At 39.5% G+C, this 22116-nt stretch overlaps 1 protein-coding gene across 5 annotated transcripts in view; it reads right to left on the bottom strand.

Annotated features, from left to right (window-relative positions):
* Nucleotides 1-22116, bottom strand: part of CDK7 (cyclin dependent kinase 7) — a 45573-nt gene that overhangs the window by 14526 nt on the left and 8931 nt on the right. For all 5 annotated transcript variants that reach the window (XM_045999234.1, XM_045999237.1, XM_045999236.1 and 2 more), the window contains 6 exons: nucleotides 20506-20616; nucleotides 19304-19422; nucleotides 16803-16902; nucleotides 5463-5549; nucleotides 3636-3785; nucleotides 228-375 (listed from right to left, as the gene is read on the bottom strand). In XM_045999234.1, coding sequence (XP_045855190.1) covers nucleotides 228-375; nucleotides 3636-3785; nucleotides 5463-5549; nucleotides 16803-16902; nucleotides 19304-19422; nucleotides 20506-20616 — 715 coding nt within the window. The remainder of the gene's footprint in view (nucleotides 1-227; nucleotides 376-3635; nucleotides 3786-5462; nucleotides 5550-16802; nucleotides 16903-19303; nucleotides 19423-20505; nucleotides 20617-22116) is intronic.

A 22116-nucleotide genomic window follows, 5' to 3' on the forward strand; every position in this document is an offset into this window, starting at 1 on the left:
AGTTCTCCCAACTCTGAGGTATACTCAAAAGCGCCCATATCCTTTTAAAAAGCTTGATTTAATTATTTTCAGTGGACATGAATATTGCTAAAATACCACATTCTCTACCACACTTATGAAATAGCTCACAATCTACATTTCTTAGCTCCCCCTCAGTCACTAGCTATATACTACCTACTTGGGGTTTTCTGAATTCATTTCATTTCTTATGAAAATGGAAGTTTTACCTTGTTCCAAGGCCTGTGTTCTCTTCCGTTTTGTTGCTACAACTGGATTTGACTGCTCCTTTAAAGTTTCCAACGGACAGTTTGGTCTTGGCAGCTGACATCCAGGTGTCGGGCCTGGCCGATTACTGAAATACTTAGTTTTCAATGCCTTGAAAAATGGAAGATACCAAGGAAAGTAGGGTTTTAAGTGATTATCTGAACTTTTTTTTTTTTTTAATTTTTTATTTCTTTGACAGAGAGAAATCACAACTAGGCAGAGAGGCAGGCAGAGAGAGAGGAGGAAGCAGGCTCCCTGCCAAGCAGAGAGCCCGATGCGGGGCTCGATCCCAGGACCCTGGGACCATGACCTGAGCTGAAGGCAGAGGCTTTACCCACTGAGCCACCCAGGCGCCCCTATCTGAACTGTTTTTAAGAAAATCTAACTTCCAGAATTGTTAGGAATATTAAAAACACTATGTGAATACCCCACTTCCAAAATGAAATTGATTTCAAGAGTTTAGATGAGCAAACTATTATAAATAAATATAAAATAGCTTAAGATCAGCGGGTAATTCTATTACCGTAAGAAAAAGACACTACAGGGGCACGTGGGTGGCTCAGTGGGTTAAAGCCTTTGCTTTCAGCTCAGGTCATGATCTCAGGGTCCTGGGATCAAGACCCTCATCACATCGGGCTCTCTGCTCAGCAGGAAGCCTGCTTCCCCCTCTCTCTCTGCCTGCCTCTCTGCCTACTTGTGATCTCTGTCAAATAAATAAAACCTTAAAAAAAACTAGACACTACCTTCTAACTTTTCCACAGTTAAACAGCCTATACTAAATATGAAATATCCTTAGTAAGATGTTGTATAACTCAGCTCTCTACACTTTAGGGGCTCTATAGTTCAATACATAAAGAGAGAAACATACTTAAAAAGAACTTCAAAGTTTGTCACAACATCTATATGTATTCGAATTCCAAATCATGTAAATATAAATTCTTGAAAATAAAAATTTTTAAATGATGCAAAAGGCTGGAAACAATGTGTTAAAAATCCAACAATCCACTGCAAATTATTAAAAATTTTACTTGGAAGGAATTGCACAATGTTATTTCTATATTCTACCTGCTCAATGTTCTATGATATAATATCTCCTTTACTTTGGTCCAAAATTAAAAAAAAACTTTTTTTTTTCCAATAAAAATAGTTTTATTCTAAATGATAAACTAGTCAAATTCATAATTTATTTGCATCCTATAGCCACAATATTCCTTCTGGATAATCCTTTCAGGAATATAAAAAGTCCATATAAACTTTTCAAGCATTTCCTCCCACATTCTATTATCTGCAGTAATGATTTAGAGATTCCTGACTTCAAAAGAGTTGAATTTCTACGTATTTCTTCCAAATCAAGAAGTTCCATAAGTAAATTAAACTAATTCTAAGCTATCAGAGATCTAAGAAAGCAACATTATCTCATTCCACCTTTAAGACAGATATCTAGGAGCCAGAACATGTTTTAAAAAATGCATTCCAAGGGCGCATGCGTGGTTCAGTGGTTTATGTCTCTGCCTTCGGCTCAGGTCATGATCCCAGGGTCCTGGATGGAGTCCCACATCGGGCTCTCTGCGCAGCAGGGAGCCTGCTTCCCCCTCTCTCTCTTTCCCTGCCTCTCTGCCTATGTTCTCTGTATGTCAAATAAATAAAATCTAAAAAAAATTAAAAATGCATTCTATCAAAATACAACACACAGAAGTTGTCACAATTAGTATTTTTCTATAAATTTTGAGTTTTACTACTAATGAAAACAACTTTCTAGATAATCTGACCTAGTCTCAAGTTTCTTTTGATGGAGGTAATAAGTATATGTGTAAAGGTAGAAAGGTAATGATGAGATACTTGTTTGAAATTAGAAAAGAAATTCTGATGGTAAAATATCTAGCATATATGTATTAATGTAGCACTATATACCGCCAAAAACAGATGGCCTATAGAAATAAATGCATTATGGGGCGCCTGGGTGGCTCAGTCGGTTAAGCTGCTGCCTTCAGCTCAGGTCCTGATCCCAGGGTCCTGGGATGGAGTCCCTCATTGGGCTCCTTGCTCCGCAGGGAGCCTCTGCCTGCCTCTCTGCCTGCTTATGTGCTCTCTCTCTCTCTAACAAATAAATAAATAAAATCTTTAAAAAAGAAAGAAAGAAAGAAATGCATTAGATAATGATTTGGTAGCTTATAATAAACTTAAGTGAAAAAAAATCCCTTTGAATCCTTGGTATAGTGTACCTTAACATGATTGGTTAAATATGAAGACTTGTGACATTTCATTTTAATCAGTCTTACTTTATGAAGTCAAATCATTGTACTGTGATGCATTCCTGCATTTCCCTGCCCCAATTTTAAATATTTGTGACACTGTCCTTTTTTGTCTTGTGCTTGTTTTTGAGACAAAGAAAATGGATTCCGCCCTACCCCGCCAATCTATAGGGCTTTTATTTTTTTGTTTGGTAACATTTTTCTCTTCTTTTATAAGAGCAGACATTCTTGGTCTTCCTAATTTTTTTTGAGTTTGATTCTTATTTCCCTTAAACAAGGGTCAGTATCAATGTTTGTTCTGTTTACAGTATCTTTCAATCTCTTGTAAGCATAAGTTGTATCAAGAACTATACAGGGTGCCTAGATTGCTCAGCTGGTTGAGTGTCTACCTTTGGCTCAGGTCAAGGGCTGCATGGTGGGCTCTCGGCTTGGCAGGGAACTTGCTTCTCCCTCTCCATCTGTCTACCTCTATCCCTCCTTGTGCTCTCTGTGTCAAATAAATAAAATCTTAAAATAAAAAAACAAAAAAAAATTATACAATTTTTGGGATGCCTGGCTTGTTCAGTCAGAAGAGCATGCAGCTCTTGATCTCGGGGTTTTGAGTTTGAGCCCCACGTAGGGTGTAGAGATTACTTAAAAATAAAATCTTTAAAAAAGAAAAGAAGAAGAACTGTATTATTTCCTTCCCCATTATCATTTTCTGACTATGCCATGGATACTGTGGCTGCATTTCATGGGGAAAAAAACCGAAACACTTTTGGCATTAAGCTTAGCACAACCATTATTTTAACAAGTACAGAATGCTTCTTATTTTTTGTTCTCTAGGTAAACTACTTGAAAGCCAATTAATTATGAACTAAATATGTATTTATATGTTCCTTAACAAAAGTAAATTCTCCTGTTATTGTGTGTGCATGATGTAATTTAATACCAGTCTGAACAGCTTGTAGCTTGGGGACAAGATAAAATTTTGTCTTAAAACTAAAGTTTCCTTAAAACTAAAACACATCTTTACAGTATTTAAAGAACATTAGAAAATCTTAAGAAATTCTATTTTACCTATGCCAGAATTAAGATTATTCCCATATTTCCTATTAAAAGAAAGATATGCTAAAATACCTGTGTCGCTGTAATTCGAGTACATGGATTGAATAAGAATAAACCTTGTATGAGATCTAGTAAGTCGTCTCCTGCTGCAATGAAGATGTGTTGTAACGGGATTCCAGGAAAACTCTTAAATGTCACGAAATCTGGAAGACTACACATGTCCTGTAAAAATATTTATAATTCAAACTTAGGGACTGAAAGGCATATAGCTCTCAAATGAAGAATTAAAACTGTCAAATGGAGAATGTAATGATTTCCATCGAACTGCTTTGCACCATTGTCAAAAATCATTTGGTCAGATTCAGTGACTATCCTGAGCACTGGACTTTCCATCCTGGAACCACGGCCCAGTTTATTTGTAATCTTGTGGAGAAGGCCTGGTACTGTGAACACTGCTGTGACTTAGCCATTTTGGTACTATGGCAAGGTTAAGCTGGTTACTCTAACCCGGCTGAGACTCCTATAGCTATTCCGAGGTTGAAAAACTTTGTATACCACAGTTTCCATCAGAAGGTAAAGTCTGATTAAAATCTCTCTTTTCTAATATTTATTCTCAGGAGATAGGGCTGTAAGAGGAAGGAAAATCTAAAGGATTACAATTTTAAGAATAAACAAGTGAGGGGTGCCTGGGTGGCTCAGTCAGTTAAGCGTCTGCCTTTGTCTCAGGTCATTATCTTGGGGTCCTGGGATCAAGTCCTTCATCAGGCTCCCTGCTTAGTGGGAAGTCTGCTTCTCCCTCTCTCTCTGTCCCTATCCCTGATGCCCTACCCTCTTGCCTGTGCTCTTTATCAAATAAATAAGTAAATAAATCTTTAAGAATAAACAAGTGAGATTACCTTACTGAACTATAATATATAAAATTTAGCAACTTGGGGTGCCTGGGTAGCTTAGGGGGTTAAAGCCTCTGCCTTCAGCTCAGGTCATGATCTCAGGGTCTCGGGATCAAGTCCCGCACCGGGCTCCCTGCTCAATGGGGAGCCTGCTTCCTCCTCTCTCTCTCTCTGCCTGCCTGTGTTCTCTGTCAAATAAATACATTAAAAAAAAAAATCTTAAAAAAAAAAAATTAGCAACTTGAATTATTGTAAATTTTACCCAAGATTTAAGATTTCTTTTTTGTAGACAATGTAACAGGTTAAAAATATTCAAGGTACTGATACATCTTAACTGTTGGTGAAACTTCTACAAATACACCCTAAATCCACCAAGATGTTGATAAACATGAAATAACCACCAAAATGAATTATCATGTAGCTGTTAAAAAGAAAAAGCTCAGTACTAAATATTAAGTAAAAAGAGCAAGTTGAGGGGAGTGCCTGGGTGGTTCCGTTGTTAAACGTCTGCCTTTGGCTCAGATCATGATCCCAGGGTCCTGGGATTGAGCCCCGCATCAGGCTCCCTGCTCAGCAGGAAGCCTGCTTCTCTTCCCACTACCCCCTGCTTATGTTCCCTCTCTCACCGTGTCTCTCTTGGTCAAATAAATAAATAAAATCTAAGTTGGTTGCAAAAAAAATATATGGTATGATCCCATTTTTATTAAAGAAAAGACAGATAATGCAACTCTATGTTTATATGCTTGTGTATGTATCCTCACAGCAAGATTTTCCACCAAACTGACAGTGATTAACCCTGGGATGGGAATTACTTGGATGGAGAAAGGGCAACATGTACAAAGAAGGCTGGACAGTATACCACAATTTTAACTTTCTATTTAACATAAATTTTTCAAAGTATGTATTACTAGTAACTTAAGAAAATGAATACATTTCTTTTAGTAATACCTACATTACAGCAACATAAAGAGTCCTAACAAAATTTCAAAGAACATGTATGAAGGCTTACAGGCCATTGTTCTTCAGTTGGTGTGCCCAAAGTTTCAAATATTCTTGTTAGTTGATCAAGGTCTGAATCTCCTGGCAAAAAAGGAACCTGGAAGAGAGTGAGAGGTAGGTATTTCAAGGTGGTTTATAATAGTTATACAAATATTACTACAAATTCCATAAAAAAACTAAGCTGTAACAAAAATAAAAACGTAGTCTGAGGTATACTAGATGTGGCACTAGATCCTACTACTGCTAATCAAATGAAGAGCACCATGCTCCCCATTTTATTCACTCCACAAATCTTTAATAAACACTATGTAATAAGTATGTGGTATTTAATTAAACCCTAGGCATTTAAAGTAGGGAACAAGACAAGGACACTTGGGTGCCTCAGTCAGCTGAGTGTCCAACTTTTGATCTCAGTTCAAGTCTTGATCTCAGGGTTGAGACTTCAAGCCCCACACCCGGCTCCATGCTGGGTGTGGAACATACTTTAGAAAAAAAAAAAGAAAAAAGAAGTGAGCAAGACACTTCTTGCTCTCCCCTGGGGTGGCTGTGGGGAATGCTGGTAGTACAACTAAAGGGGCATCTCCCGGATGATGTTTTCAGGAAGAGCACAGGATCCTAGCATACACAAAACAGCACCTAGCCTACTCTACAAAAGCCAAGGAAGGCTTCCTAGAGGAAGAACCAACCAGTGAAAGTTGAAAAATGAAAAGAGTTAGCCGGAGGAAAAGTGTTAAGATGGAGGAAAATTATTCTAGCTAAAGTACAGGAGCAGGGGCGCCTGGGTGGCTCAGTGGGTTAATCCTCTGCCTTCGGATCTGGTCCTGGGATGGATCCCCGCATTGGGCTCTCTGCTTGATGGGGAGCCTGCTACCCCTCTCTCTGTCTCTGCCTGCCTCTGCCTACTTGTAGTCTCTGTCTGTCAAATAAACAAATAAAAAATCTTAAAAAACAAAAAAATAAAGTACGGGAGCAAAGGCTGGCAGGCAGAAGAACATCTATATTATAATCTTATTTAAAAAATATCTTGGCATACTATTTCTCTGAAGTACAGTGGCAAACTTTAAAAGGATAAATGATAAGTTAAAAATTAGAAACTAGTAAATAATTAAAATCCTTGCTATATATACAGACATTATTTTCCAATTCATCCTCAAACATCTTCGTAAATACATAGAAGAGTAAAAAAGAGTTTGCTCTGTGAAGAGAGACTGTTCTACTATTACAGGCCTTGAAAAAATTTACCAGCTCAATGAGAAAATGAGATTAAGTACCAGCTTTCCCACACATTTCTATTACTGTCAACTACTACCACAGCTAGCACCAACCCCTACCAAAAAAGCATTTAATTCTGCCAGTTATCAATTCCAAGCTCATCCATTTTGCCTTTTCTAAGAAAATAGATTTGGGCCTTTAAATGTTTTACTTTTGCCAAGTAAAAAAGTGGTCAGCAGATGCTGCCGGATAAACACCACAGGAAGACTTTTGCTTCCTGGCTCTAGCCTGTATGCCCAGCTGACTCCTGCAGCACTCTCAGCTTCTCTACCAACAGGTTCCCACAAATGTGGGCAGTTTCTTCAGTGCCCAATGCACAGAGCAGCTTCCCCCTACAGGGGGTTTTGTAGCAGAGTGCATCTGGAAAACCACCTCCCACAGAAGAGCTTTCCTCTGCATGCAAGACAGACTTTCAACAAGTTCTGCCAACACAGCTCTACAGCAACTTCTCTATCATCAGTGAGCCACACTCTGCGTGTTACAAGGTCTAGAATTCCATCCCTGGGTCCTCTTCCTTGGGTGCTCTGTATTAGTCCTAGGGTGGCTGCTCCTTTTGTCTACTCCTATATGCTTTAAAATAGTCTCTTTATCTTTTCTTCTTTGGTTTATTTATTTTATTTTATTTTTTTTTTTATAATTAATTTTCAGCCTTTCCTATTTTCTTTTTTTTTTTTTTTAAAGATTTTATTTATTTATTTGACAGATAGAGATCACAAGTAGGGAGAGAGGCAGTCAGAGAGAGAGAGAGAGAGAGAGAGGAGGAAGCAGGCCCCCTGCCCAGCAGAGAGCCCGATGCGGGGCTCGATCCCAGGACTCTGGGATCATGACCTGAGCGAAAGGCAGAGGCTTTAACCCACTGAGCCACCCAGGCACCCCGGTTTATTTATTTTAGAGAGAGACAGAACTCAAACTCGTGAAGGGAGGAGGGAGGGGAGAGAGCCTTAAGCAGATGCAGCACTGAACAGAGCCCGCTGTGGGGCTCAATCTCACAACCCTGAGATCAAGACCTGAGAAGAAATCAAGAATCAAACACTTAACTATATGCACCATGCAAGAACCCCTCTCATTACTTTTTATTAGTCAATCCTTCATTATTCCAATCAATTGTCATAGTTAATTCTTAATATTAAACTTCCCTTTTTAATGTGTGGTTTCTATTTTCTGACTGGATCCAGATTTAATAAATCCCTATGTATAACACCAGACTATTATGTATATGAAATGTGTACTCAAAAAAAGAAACCTGAAGTTATACTAACACTGCATGAATATTTTTAGGCATGCTAAAAGGCTTTGAAGACTACTAAAATAAATTGTACTATGAGATCTGAAGAGGGGGGCCTGGGTGGCTCAACTGATTAAGCATCTCACTTTAGCTCTGGTCATGATCCCAGGGTCATAGGATCAGATCCCATGTTGAGCTCCCTGCCCAGCTAGGAATCTGTTCCTCCCTTTCCCTTTGCTCCCCACCAACACTTGTGCTCTCTCAAATAAATAAATAAAAATCTGAAGAAAAGGACCCTCATCAAGGGAGGAGCAAGATAGCAGAGCAGTAGGAGCCCTAAATTTTGTCTAGTCCCAGGAATTCAGCTAGATAGTTATCAAACCATTCTGAACACCTACAAACTCAACAGAAGACTGAAGAAAATAACAGCAGCAAATCTGTGAACAGAGTAGGGACCGCTTTCTGGAAGGGTAGACATGCGAAAAAGTGAATCTAAGGTGATATACAGGAAGACAGACCATGGAGGGAGCCTCAGCAAATGACAGAGCAGCAGAGCAAGAAATCAGAAGTTTTATAAGTCTGTTCCACTAAGGGACATCACTCCAGTGGCTAAGCAGGGGGGATGGAATCCTTGCTGGCACAGTGTGGTCTCAGGACCCTCAGGGTCACAGAAAGACCAGGGGTGCCTGAGTAAGGCAGAGTTCCCAAGTATTGGAGCAGGTAAGCCAGCTGCAGAGATGGAGCCAAGGAGTGGGCTCTCAGCTTGCTGTTGCCATAAATTGGATCCGAGGTACAGTCGGGCAACTGCTCTTTGAGCAGGGACTCAACAAGTGGCAGATCCTGGGATACCTCCCTTCCTCCCCAGGGAGAAGCAGCGTTGGAAGGCGCTGCAAGAATCGTCTGGGTTTGGAGACTCCAAACGGGACTGTGTGTCAGAGATAAAAACACTTGGTACACAGGCTGGGCAAGCACAGAGTGCCTATGGAGACCAGGGAGACAGGTGTGACTGACTGCTTTTCTCTGAGGGATCACTGAAGGGGGAGTCCCGAGCTCTCAGCTCCTCCAGGGCTAGAGATTGACAGGCCGCCATTTTCATTCCTGTCCTCCACAGCTGTACAGAAAGCTTTCGAGGAATGAAAGTTACCGAAAGCAAACCCGAGATTATTTAGCCTAGCCCCTGGCAAGGACAGAGCAATTCTGCCTTGGGCAAAGACATTTGAGAATCACTGCAACAACCCCACCCCTAGAAGATCAGCAAGAACATCCATACAAGACCAAGTCTGCCGATCAATGAGAACTGAAAAACTCCAGCGTTAAGAGAATACAGCACATAGAATTTATGGCATTTTCCCCAAGATTCTTTTGTCTTTCAAAGTTAATTTTTAAAATTTTCCTAGTTTTTTTTTTTCTATTTTAATTTTTCTTCTTTCCCATTTTAACCAAGATCTTACCATATCAATTACTTTTAATTTTTAATTTTCATTTTTACAGTCATATTCTATCTCTTCATTATATTTAACCTTATTTTGTGTGTGTGTATATATATATATATATATACCCACACACATATATATATATAAGTTTTTCTTTATTTAAAATTTTAAGATACAGCTTCTTCTAACAGACCAAAATATACCCCAAGTCTAGTACATGGCTTTATTCTAGTCACCCACCTGATCATATTTTTTTTTCTTTATTTTTTCAATCAACTTATCAATTCTTTTTTTAAAATCTTTTTAAATTTTCATCTTTACAGTCATATTCCACCCTTTCATCATATTTACCTTTGTTTTGTGTGTGTATGTATGTACATATATGTGTGTTTGTCTATATATATATATATGATTTTCATATATATATACACATGACATTCTTTCCTTAAAATATATACATGATTTTCTTTCCTTAAATTTTTTGGAGGTGGTTTCCTTTAACAGACCAAGATACAGCCAAAATCTAGTGTGTGGCTCTGCTCTATTCACCAGCCTGATCACATTCTTCTTTTTCTTTCCCCTTTCTCTCCTCCCCTTTCAGTTCTCTTCTGATTTTTTAGTGTTTATTTTTCCAGGGTAGTTGTTACCTTTTTACCATTTTGTTCTCTCATTCATCTATTCTTCTCTGGACAAAATAACACAACAGAAAAACTTAAAGAAAAAATAAAACAAAACAAGAGGCAGTACTGACAGCCAGGGACTTAATCAATAGGGACATTACAAAGACGTCAGAACTAGAGTTCAGAATGACAATTATAAAGATACTAGCTGGAGAATCCCTTTCTAGAGAAATAAAAGAACTAAAATCTAACCAAATCGAAATCAAAAAGGCTATTAATGAGGTGCAATAAAAAATGTAGGCTCTGGGGCGCCTGGGTGGCTCAGTGGGTTAAGTCACTGCCTTCAGCTCGGTTCATGATCCCAGGGTCCTTGGAACGAGCCCCGCATCGGGCTCTCTGCTCAGTAGGGAGCCTGCTTCCCTTCCTCTCCCTTTGCCTGCCTCTCTGCCTACTTATGATCTCTGTCTGTCAAATAAATAAATAAAATCTTAAAAAAAAAATGTAGGCTCTAACTGCTAGGATAATTGAGGCAGAAGAAAGAATTAGTGATATAGAAGACTAAATGATGAAGAATAAAGAAGCTGAGAAAAAAGAGATGAACAACTACTCAATCATGAGGGGAGCATTCAAGAGATAAGTGATACCATAAGACGAAACAATATTAGAATAATTGGGATCCCAGGAGAAGCAGAGAGGGGAAAAAGACATACTAGAGTAAATTACAGCAGAGAACATCCCTAATATGGGGAAGGAAACATGCATCAGAATCCAGGAGGCACAGAGAACCCTCCTCAAAATCAGTAAAATAGGTCAACACCCCCTTGTCTAACAGTAAAACTTCCAAGTGTCAGATACAAAGAGAAAATCCTGAAAGCAGCCTGGACAAGAGGACAACGGTACAAACATTAGATAGGCCGACCTATCCACAGAGACCTGGCAGACGAGAAAGGACTTGCATGATATATTCAGAGCACTAAATGAGAAAAATATGCAGTCAAGAATACTATATCCAGCTAGGCTGTCATTGAAAATAGAAGGAGAGATAAAAAGCTTCCAGGACAGGGGCACCTGGGTGGCTCAGTGGGTTAAAGCCTCTGCCTTCAGCTCAGGTCATGATCTCAGGGTCCTGGGATTGAGTCCTGCATCACGCTCCTTGCTCAGCGGGGAGCCTGCTTTCCCCCTCCCTCTCTCTCTGCCTGCCTCTCTGCCTACTTGTGATCTCTCTGTCAAATAAATAAATAAAATCTTTAAAAAAAAAATTTAAAAATTCATGGAAACAAATGAAAACAGAACTGTTTAAAATCTTTAGGATAAAGCAAAGGCAGTCATAAGAGTAAAGTATATAGCAACATAAGCCTTTCTCAAGAAACAAGAAAGGTCTCAAATACACAACTTACCCTACACCTAAAGGAACTGGAGAAAGAACAGCAAAGAAAGCCTAACCCCAGCAGGAAAAGAGAAATAATAAAGATCAGAACAGAAATCAATGAAATGGAAAACCAAACTGATAAAATCATGAATGAAAGAGGAGATCATGGGGCGCCTGGGTGGCTCAGTGGATTAAGGCCTCTATCTTTGGCTTGGGTCATGATCCCGGAGTCCTGGGATCGAGCCCCACACTGGGCTCTCTGCTCAGTGGGGAGCCTGCTTCCCTTTCTCTCCCTGCCTGCCTCTCTGCCTAATAAATAAGATCTTAAAAAAAAAAAAAAAAAAGAAAGAAAGAAAGAGGAGATCACAACCAACACAAAAGAAATATAATCAATGATAAGAACACTATGAGCAACTATATACCAGCAGATTTGACAATCTGGAAGAAATGGATGCATTCCTAGAAACATAGAAACTACCAAAACTGAAAAAATGGGAAACCTGAACACAGACTAGGTACTGATTTATCCTTCCTTTTCTTCAGATGATAACAATATTGTGGTTATGATAAAAAAAAATTCTTTTAGAGAAAAAATCTTTTAGAGAAATAGTATATGGAGAAAATGGCATGATATCTGGGATTTGTGGCTAAAAAATGTGGTGTGAGGGAATTATAAAATAAAGCTGGTCATGAGGGGAGTCTGGGTGGTTCAGTGGGTTAAAGCCTCTGCCTTTGGCTCAGGTTATGATCCCAGGGTCCTGGGATCGAGCCCCGCATCGGGCTCTCTGCTCGGCAGGGAGCCTGCTTCCCCCTCTCTCCGCCTGCCTCTCTGCCTACTTGTGATCTCTGTCAAATAAATAAATAAAATCTTAAAAAAAGATAAATAATAAAGCTGGTCTTGTGTTAAAAACTGTTGAAGCTGGTTTGTGGGTACACTGAGGCTCATTTTTCTCTCCAGAGTCCCCTGCTGAAACTCTCATCCCTTCTGCTTCAATATGGACTATTTTCTCTCTGGGACTGATGCACACCTGCTTCTTCAGAACTTCCTTTCACTATTAAATAAGGAATTCTATTCACCCCTTTTCTGTGTTCAATCTCATGTTCTCTGGATCCCACATCTTTCTCTTGATTTACTCTCACGTAATAGTAGAACACAGCTTCAAATAAATTCCTAAGAAAGGAAGCAGATGTAAAATTTTTAGTGTAATAAATTGTATTTATTCTCAAAGCTAACTGAAAAATACAAATGGGCACAAAATTCTAGGTTGGAAATTATTTTCCTTCACAATGTATTCTATTGCCCTTGGGATTCCAGTGCTATTGTTGAGAAGTCTGAAACCATTCTTTCCCCCTAATCCTTCATTATGGTTTCTATGTAACCTCTCTCTGCTTTTCCTCTCTTGAAAATAAAGTATTTTCCTTATAGTCTGGTCCTCTGAAATTTCACAATACCCTTGGCATGGGTCTTTTTTCATTCACTCTGCGGAGTCTTTGTTGCACTTTAAGTCAGTTCATACCCGCCATGCTAGGCTATTTTCTGGTGAATTTCCTATCCTACATTTTCATTTATTTATTTACTTAGTAAAATTTTATTTATTAATTTGACAGAGATCACAAGTAGGCAGAGAGGCAGGCAGAGAAGAGTGAGGGGGAAGTAGGCTCCTTGCTGAGCAGAGAGCCCGATGTAGGGCCTGATCCAAGGACCCTGGGATCGTGACCTGAGCTGAAGGCAGAGGCTTTTTTTTTTTTTTTTTAAGATTTTAATTATTTGATAGAGATTACAAGCAGTCAGAGAGGCAGGCAGAGAGAGAGTGGAGGAAGCAGGCTCTCCGCTGAGCAGAGAGCCTGATGTGGGGTTTGATCCCAGGACGCTGAGATCATGACCTGAGCCAAAGGCAGAGGATTTAACCCACGGAGCCACCCAGGTGCCCCGAAGGCAGAGGCTTTAACCCCCTGAGCCACCCAGGTGCCCCTATCCTACATTTTCTTTGTTCTTTTTTATTATATTTTAGGATCAATCCTGGATCAATCTGTTAGCTTTATTTTTTGGTCCTACTTGAGGAAAGAATTCTTGAGCTTACTTTCCCAATCTTTCCACTGTCTCTGTTTGCTTTTAATTATCCTACATAAAAATTTTCAAGATTCCCTTATTCTTTGACTGATCCTTTAGTAATAGAGCATCATGTTCTTGTTTTACAGATGGAGTATGTTCTCTTAGTCCTCTGAAGGTATGGTAGAGATGGGGGGTTAAATTTCTTTTGCTACCTATTTTCCCCAAATTTCTTTATTTTTTTTAAAGATTTTATTTATTTATTTGAGAGTGAGTGAGTGATAAGGAAAGAGCATGAGCAGGAAGGGGGCAGAGGAAGAGGGAGAAGGAGACTCCCCACTGAGCAGGGAGTCTAAGAGGGACTCAATCCCACCTCAGTCAAAGGCAGACAATTAATCGACTGACCCACCCAGGCATTCCCCTACAAATTTGTTTTGTTCTCAGTCTTTCACATTGAATCCTTTCATCAAGTATTATTTTTTTATATTTACTTATTTGAGAGGGAGAGCAGCAGGCAGAGGGAGAAGCAGGCTCCCAACTGAGCAAGGAGCTTAATGCAGGATTCGATTCCACGACCATGCGATTGTGACCTGATAAAGGCAGGCTTAACCACTGAGCCACCCCATCATCCAATATCTAATGATTCTTGCCAATTACCTGGTAATTCTTACATACTGGAAGCCTTCATTAAATATCTGGAACTCCTTGATAACTATGTGGTAATCATGACTAACCATTCATATTCAAGGGTAAGGTACTAAAAACATTGATTAGAACTCACAGGCTTTCTCTAGAAAGATTGGGTGGGAAGTTTAATGCCAGTTTTCTGTGGGTCTATTCTCTGGGGCCATTCAGTTCTTCTAGTAAAGGATCCTCTAATCTTTTGCCTGTGTTAAAGAGCTACTAGCTTATTACAAAGGTTACCGAGGTTCTGGGAGCTGAGCAGGGAACTAAATTGAAGGTTTTATTATTCAGTATACAGACTTTCATGTAATTTGCATGTTTTCACCAAAGCAACTAACCCACATCCTCCACGGTGTCTAAGGATGGCTACGTCTGGAGATTTGTGTTTCAATTTCTTTCTTTTTTTTTTTTAAATTTTATTTATTAATTTTTTTATTTGACAGAGAGAGATCACAAGTAGACAGAGAGGCAGGAAGAGAGAGAGGAAGGGAAGCAGGCTCCCTGCTGAGCAGAGAACCCGATGCGGGGCTAGATCCCAGGACCCCGGGATCAGGACCTGAGCTGAAGGCAGAGGCGGTTAACCCACTGAGTCACCCAGGCACCCCTGTGTTTCAATTTCTTGAGAGAATAAACCTATCTCCAGTGGAGGTTTAAAGTGGAGGTATAGTTAGACAAACAGAAGTGACCTAGCTTACGTGTAGAGGGACCATGGTATTAATTGCCCATACACAATTTTTTTCCACCAACTCCAGTTTTTAGGCCTATACCTCATTATTGTCATCAATGATCACAGGTGCTTCTCAATAACTAAGCAACTTTAGGATTCTGTGTGTCAAGCCAAAACTGCCTCTAGTTGGCATCTTTTTCTGTAAAATTTAAGCCACCTTCATTTCTCATTTTACATACTGGCATGGTATTAACGGGCATCTCCTAGTTTCAAGGATGGCATTTATATATCTTTTTCAAGATAATTTATAAGGGTGGGGGGGAGTTTTGTCCTGCCATATCAAAAATCTTTAAGATATAATTATCACTTGGGCACCTGGGTGGCTGATTTGGTTAAGTATCTGTGTCTAGCTCAGGTCACGATCCCAGAGTCCTGGGATCAAGTCCCTCATTAGGATCTCTGCTCAGCAGGGCGTCTGCTTCTCCCTTTCCCTACTGCCCTTCACCCCTGCTCATACTGTCTCTCTCAAATAAATAAAATCTGAAAAAAAATAACAAGAACTAAGGAGAGAGAGTGTGAAAAGCTGTGTCAGTGGGGTGGGGGAGAGGCAGAGAATCCCAAGCAGGCTATACACGACCCTGAGATAATGACCTGAGCCAAAAATCAAGAGTCGGACACGTAACCAACTGAAACACTAAGGCGCACCTCTAACCCATTCATTCTTTTTTTTTTTTTTTAAAGATTTTATTTATTTATTTGACAGAGAGAGATCACAAGTAGACAGAGAGGCAGGCAGAGAGAGAGGGGAAAGCAGGCTCGCTGCCGAGCAGAGAGCCCAATGCGGGACTCGATCCCAGGACCCTGAGATCATGACCTGAGCCGTAGGCAGCGGCTTAACCCACTGAGCCACCCAGGCGCCCTAACCCATTCATTAACTTCTACCTCTCTCCACTTACTTTCTCAATGGAACGATAAATCATAACATTAGGGGCTATGGTTTTATCTTGGTAATGAATGAACTGTGTTTTCAGGAGCTGACAAAACTGACAGCTGAGAAAACTCTGTGTTTTTGTGAGTAACAGAGCTGTCATGCCAGCTTATCCACAGAACCCATCAATAGCACAGGGATTACTATTCATCTTCAAATCTAAATATGTTAGTATTTCTTCCGTAAGCACCCACAGGAGTGAGCTTCTCCAACAATGCACAGAACTCACACCAAACTAAACAAGATGTTTGAGAAGGTAATTTTTCTTTGTGGCATACAGAAACTATTTTCTGTGTTCAAGGGACTGAAAAGCTGTATTTTTGTGTCTTGGGTTCACATTTCTTTAAATACGTATCACTTGAGAAGAGTAGGGGTTGGAAAATGGAAAGTAGGGAGGAAAAAACTCCCAGCTTCAGAAGGATTCCCCACTATTCCTTTGCCTTCATCATTCAGAAAGGCTAAACTAAACTTTATAGCTCAACAAAAGTTTCTAAGGCACCATCTTTCTCTCCAATGAGGGTAGCGAGACAATGTTTTATTTCAAGACGGTTTCAGTCCAGGGAAATGGTACAGGACCACCACAACTGCTTAGTTTGAACAGAACTAAAATAACCTTACATACACTGCTGAGAGCGTAGCTGAAGAGGCTGGTTTTAGGTTTTACACATTTCCTAACGTGTAACTTTTAACAGTCCCAAACAAGAAAAGTCCCAAGACTACAAAAGTGCATCCTAACACTTTTAGTTACAGCAGAGATGTTATGATATTACAGCCTGATGAGTTTTATTATAACTTTATTTCAGATTATAGAAATGATCTATAAAATCTTTATTGTCCTCAATAAGAGGTCTTCTCATCTCCCATTAACAAAAAGGTTGCAGTGGAGAAGATGCATTTTTTTTTTAATGGGTCTATTTGTTGGCTTTTTTTAGAAGAATGGTGCTCCTCTCTGAGAATTATCTATGGGAAGACAATTCTTACGCAAATTATACAAACAAATAGCTATTACAATATCATAGTGTATATATCATCCTAGACTTACCCTTAGAAGAAGCTCTGCTAAGATACAGCCAACAGCCCACATGTCCACACCTACACCATACATTCTAGCTCCAAAGAGTAACTCAGGAGCCCGATACCACCTGAAGAACAAAAAGAAATGTAATTTTAAAGATGAGATCGGGAGGGAGACAAACCATAAGAGACTCTTAATCTCACAAAACAACTGAGGGTTGCTGGGGGGAGGGAGGGGAGGGAGAGGGTGGCTGGGTTATGGACATTGGGGAGGGTATCTGCTATGGTGAGTGCTGTGAAGTGTGTAAACCTGGCAGTCCACAGACCTGTACCCATGGGGCTAATAATACATTATATGCTAATAAAAAATTAAAAAAAAAATTTTAAAATATAATTTAAAAATACAATTATTAAAGTACTTCTGGGAGAAAACTCCTCAGCAAAACATCATCCCACTGATGAAATTCACTTTTATGTATTCCATTAACTCAAGAAAAACTGACTACAAAACTAGCAGTTCCAGGACACCTGGGTAGCTCAGTTGGTTAAGCATCTGCCTTCAGCTCAGGTAATGATCCCCAGGTCCTGGGATCGAGTCCCACATCGGGCTCCCGGCTCAGTGGGGAGCCTGGTTTTCCCTCTGCCTCTGCCTCTCTGTCTCTCATGAATAAATAAAGAAAAAGTCTTAAAAAAAAAAAACAAACCAAAAAACCAAGCAGTTCCATACTGGAAATGACACATATCCTTGGTCCATATACTTTTCCTTTTTTTTTTTTTTTTTAAAGATTTTATTTCTTTATTTGACAGAGGGAGAGATCACAAGTAGGCAGGCAGAGACGCAGGCAGAGAGAGAAGGGGAAGCAGGCTCCCTCTTGAGCAGAGAGCCCGATATGGGGCTCCATCCCAAGATCCTAGGATCATGACCCCAGCCAAAGGAGAGGCCTTAACCCACTAAGTCACCCAGGTGCCCCTACTTTTCCATTTTTTTTTTTTTTTTAAAGATTTTATTTATTTATTTGACAGAGAGAGATCACAAGTAGACAGAGAGGCAGGCAGAGAGAGAGAGAGTGAAGCAGGCTCGCTGCTGAGCAGAGAGCCCGACGCGGGACTCGATCCCAGGACCCTGAGATCATGACCTGAGCCGAAGGCAGCGGCTTAACCCACTGAGCCACCCAGGAGCCCTACTTTTCCATTCTTAAATAATGCCTTCTCTCTTCCTGAAACTCTCAAAACCATCCTTCCTCTAAGCCACCTTACTTCCAACTTCACTGAAAAATATCCAAATAATGGAAGAAAAAAAAAAAAAGGAAAAAGAAAAAAAAAATTCCATGGACTCACCTACAGTCTTTCATATTCACACAATCTGCCTTTCCCATTTGTAACTTCAGATGAACTGTCCTGGACTATTTTAATGCCAATATGTCAACTTGGGGCACCAGGTACCATACTCTCTTGCCTATTTTCTAAGATATTGAAATTCTTTCTCCTACATCAATGTTTTCTTCTTCACTAGACTTTTCCCACTAGTGTTCGCACATACTGTAATTTCTTCAGCCTTAAAAAATAAACTAAAAAACAAAGTACTAAACAAGAAAAACTTCTTTAGGCCAACTTCCTGTAACAGCTACCTCTACATTCTCTGGTTATTCTGAAATAACCAGAATAACCTCTTACTATCTGTTTTCACTATCTCCAATTCCTATTTTTTTATCCTTTTTTTTTTCTTTTTAAGATTTTATCTATTCATTTGACAGAGAAATCACAAGCAGGGAGAGAGGCATGCAGAGAGAGAGAGGGGGAAACAGGCTCCCTGCTGAGCAGAGAGCCTGATGAGGGGCTCAATTCCAGGACCCCGAGATCATGACCCAAGCCGAAGGCAGAGGCTTTAACCCACTGAGCCACCAGGCGCGCCCCGTCTTATCCTTTTAAACCCTTTCAGGGGGTGCCTGGCTGGCTCAGTTGGTACAGCATGTAACTCTTGATCTCAGGGTCCTGACTTCAAGCTCCAGGTTAGGCCTACACAGAGCTTCCTTTAAAAAAAAAACAAACACGGGGGGCGCCTGGGTGGCTCAGTGGATTAAGCCGCTGCCTTCGGCTCAGGTCATGATCTCAGGGTCCTGGGATCGAGCCCCGCATCGGGCTCTCCGCTCCGCAGGGAGCCTGCTTCCTCCTCTCTCTCTGCCTGCCTCTCTGCCTACTTGTGAGCTCTCTCTGTCAAATAAATAAATAAAATCTTTAAAAAAAAACCACACACACACACAAAAAAAAACACGGACGCCTGGGTGGCTCAGCTGGTTAAATATCTGCCTTCAGCTCAGGTCATGATTTCAAGGTCCTGGGATTGAGCCCCACATTGGGCTCCCTGCTCAGCAGGGAATCTGCATCACCCTCTCCCTCTGCCTCCTCCTCACTGTTTATGCAGTTTCTGTCTCTTGCTCTCTCTGTTGCTCTCTCAACTAAAATCTTAAAAACAAAAAAAAACAGAAATTAATCCTACACAATATAAACGTTCAAAAAAGCAGTTCTTACCTGGTTACAACCTGATGTGTATAAGCTCTATTGGGGCTCCCAAATGATTTGGCCAGGCCAAAATCTGCCAGTTTTAGAACTCCATTTTCATCTAATAACAAGTTGTTTGGTTTTAGATCCTGTATCACGGAGATTTTAAATAAACATGTCAGCAGGTGGGAGAGAATACCATAATGCTACATTTAGTGTGCTTAACTTTAAACTTGGCAAAAAACAGGGTAAAACCTTAAATTTAAACAACAACCAGTACTTTTTTTTCATTGACTTAAAATCTTACCAATGCTAAATAAGACTGGTTATATTACTTGGTGAGACTTTGGATCAAGACCTTGGGTCACTGAGCTTCAATTTACCTACCTCAGAGGGTTGTTGTGAGGATTAAATTTAGCGTTTTCTATAAAGAGGCTACTGCAATGACTAGGAACTCAATAAATAGTTCCTGCTATTTATTTAATAATAGTAATACATATGAATTTCAGTAAATAAAAATATCATGCATTTAGAGAGGATGAGGAACAGATTCTTCAAAATATATACTAAAAAGATATTAGCAATAACCTAAAAGGGATTCTAAATTTAAGGGATGAGAATTACTGACTATTATGTATTCTTAGCTATTTATCTAAACAGAGTGCCTAAGAACATTTACCTATTGATATTATCAGCCTTGTTTCAAGAGCTGAACATTTCTAACATTGACTCAACCATATCAGAAACTTCATTACTTCATAGAATTTTAGAGTTACTAAAAATATTTTTTCTAAAAAATATTTTAGTGTTGGAGAACTTAATCCAGACTCACTGTATTTTTTCCCCTTGTCACAATAGTATAGGTATAGCACAAAGAACACTGGACTTAAAGCCAAAACATGTAGCTTTTAATATTCTGTCAGTTACTAGCTACTGACCTTGAAAAAATATATATATAACCTTGGTCAGGTGATATAGCAACTTAGCTTTTCACCTAAGAAAAAAATGAAGAACTGAGTCTCTTCTATTTCTAAATTTTACATAGTATTTTATAGTCTTCATGTTACCACCTGGTAAAAAATTAAGGGAACACCCAGAGTAAGATGGGAAAAAAATGGTCGGGCTCTATTTTTATTTTAAAATACACATATTTAGACCATTTATGTAATAACTGACCATATTAAACTTGACAAAAACATAAAGAATCAATAATACTTGGTTAAAAACCTTACCCTATGTAGAATCCAATGCTGATGTAAATATTCTAACCCTTGAAGAGTCATCAACATGTAGGCTTTGATGTGTGATGGTGTCAACACAAGACTATTATCCTTTATTATAACCTGTAAACCCAGTGTATATATACAATTATTCCAAATAAATCACACCATATAAAATCACACACAGACATAAAATGAGTTTATCCATCATATAGGAGAATCTGAAGAAACACTGCCTAACTCTCCTTAGGAAGCACTGTCAGAAATTCCAGTTATGTGATTAGGGCAAGTATCTCTGCTGGTGCATTCTTTCCTACTTCTTTGTTTAAAAGGCATTAACACAGTGAACGTTTGTTGTTTTGCTTGCCCCAAGATGTATAGCCCCTTCTGATACAGCATTCAGCATTCCTTTGGGATATCACCTGGTTAAAATAGAACTGACCACTACCAGTATCCTCTAGAGGTAGATACATGACCCATGCATAGTCAACCACCACAATGAAGCCTGATGTCCAAAAGACTGGTTTAGGGATGGACATGGGATCTAAGCCAAGCTAATCCAACAGGTCAACTACTTCTGTTAGAAACTAAGGGAACAAAGCACCTTCCTTCCTTACAGATTATTAAAATCTTAAGGATATAAACCTGAGGCGACTGAGTCACTATTCTGAGAAATTAAGCCCATGAAGAAAGGCCACAAAGAAGAAAATAGAGTTGAGCTAAAGTGCAAGACTGAGTTTTCCATGGCATTATTTGAGAACTGTGCTTAAAACCAGTTTATTCCTACATTTGTAAGTTATATTAGCTAAAAGTTCCCATTTTCTTTTTTTAGAAATCAGATTTAGATAAAAGGTATCCTGGGGCACCTGGTTGGCTCAGATGGCAGCCGGCTCAGGTCATGATCCCAGGATTCTAGGATCGAGTCCTGCATCAGGCTCCCTGCTTTGCAGACAGCCTGCTTCTCCCTCTCCCTTTGCGGGCTGCTCTGCCCCACCCTGCTGTGTCTTCTCTCTCTCTGTCAAATAAATAAAATCTTTAAAAAAAAAGGTATCCAAATTGGCAAGAAGTAAAACTTAGACTATTTACAGATGACATACTATATATAGAAAACCCTAAATATTCCACCAAAAAACTACTAGAACTGATCACTGAATTCAGTAAAGTTGCAAGATCCAAAATCAATATACAGAAATCTGTAGCATTTCTATATACTAATAATGAAGTAACAGTAAGAGAAATTAAGAGAATAATCCCATTTACCAAAAAAAAAGAAAGAAAGAAAGAAAAAAAAGTCGGAGTTAGGCAAAGTATGCCCTTTTCAGTGAATAGTTCCATGTGTTTAACAAAGACATCCAGTTCTGTAACCACTACCAAAATCAAGATAAAGTTCTTTAACTCCCACCCCCACCCTAATCCCCTCAGGCCCCTCTATACCTAATACTTTCTTCTACTCCCAACCCTGGCCACCACTGACCTGATCTGTTTCCTTAGTTTTGCCTTTTCCAGAATATCATATAAGTGGAATTATGCAATATATAGCATTTTGAACTTGAGTTCTTTCATTTAGCATAATACATCTGAGATTCCTCTATACTTTATACGTATGAGCAGTTCATTACTTTT

The sequence above is a fragment of the Meles meles genome, chromosome 3, assembly GCF_922984935.1.
Source record: "Meles meles chromosome 3, mMelMel3.1 paternal haplotype, whole genome shotgun sequence".
NCBI classification, from domain to species: domain Eukaryota; kingdom Metazoa; phylum Chordata; class Mammalia; order Carnivora; family Mustelidae; genus Meles; species Meles meles.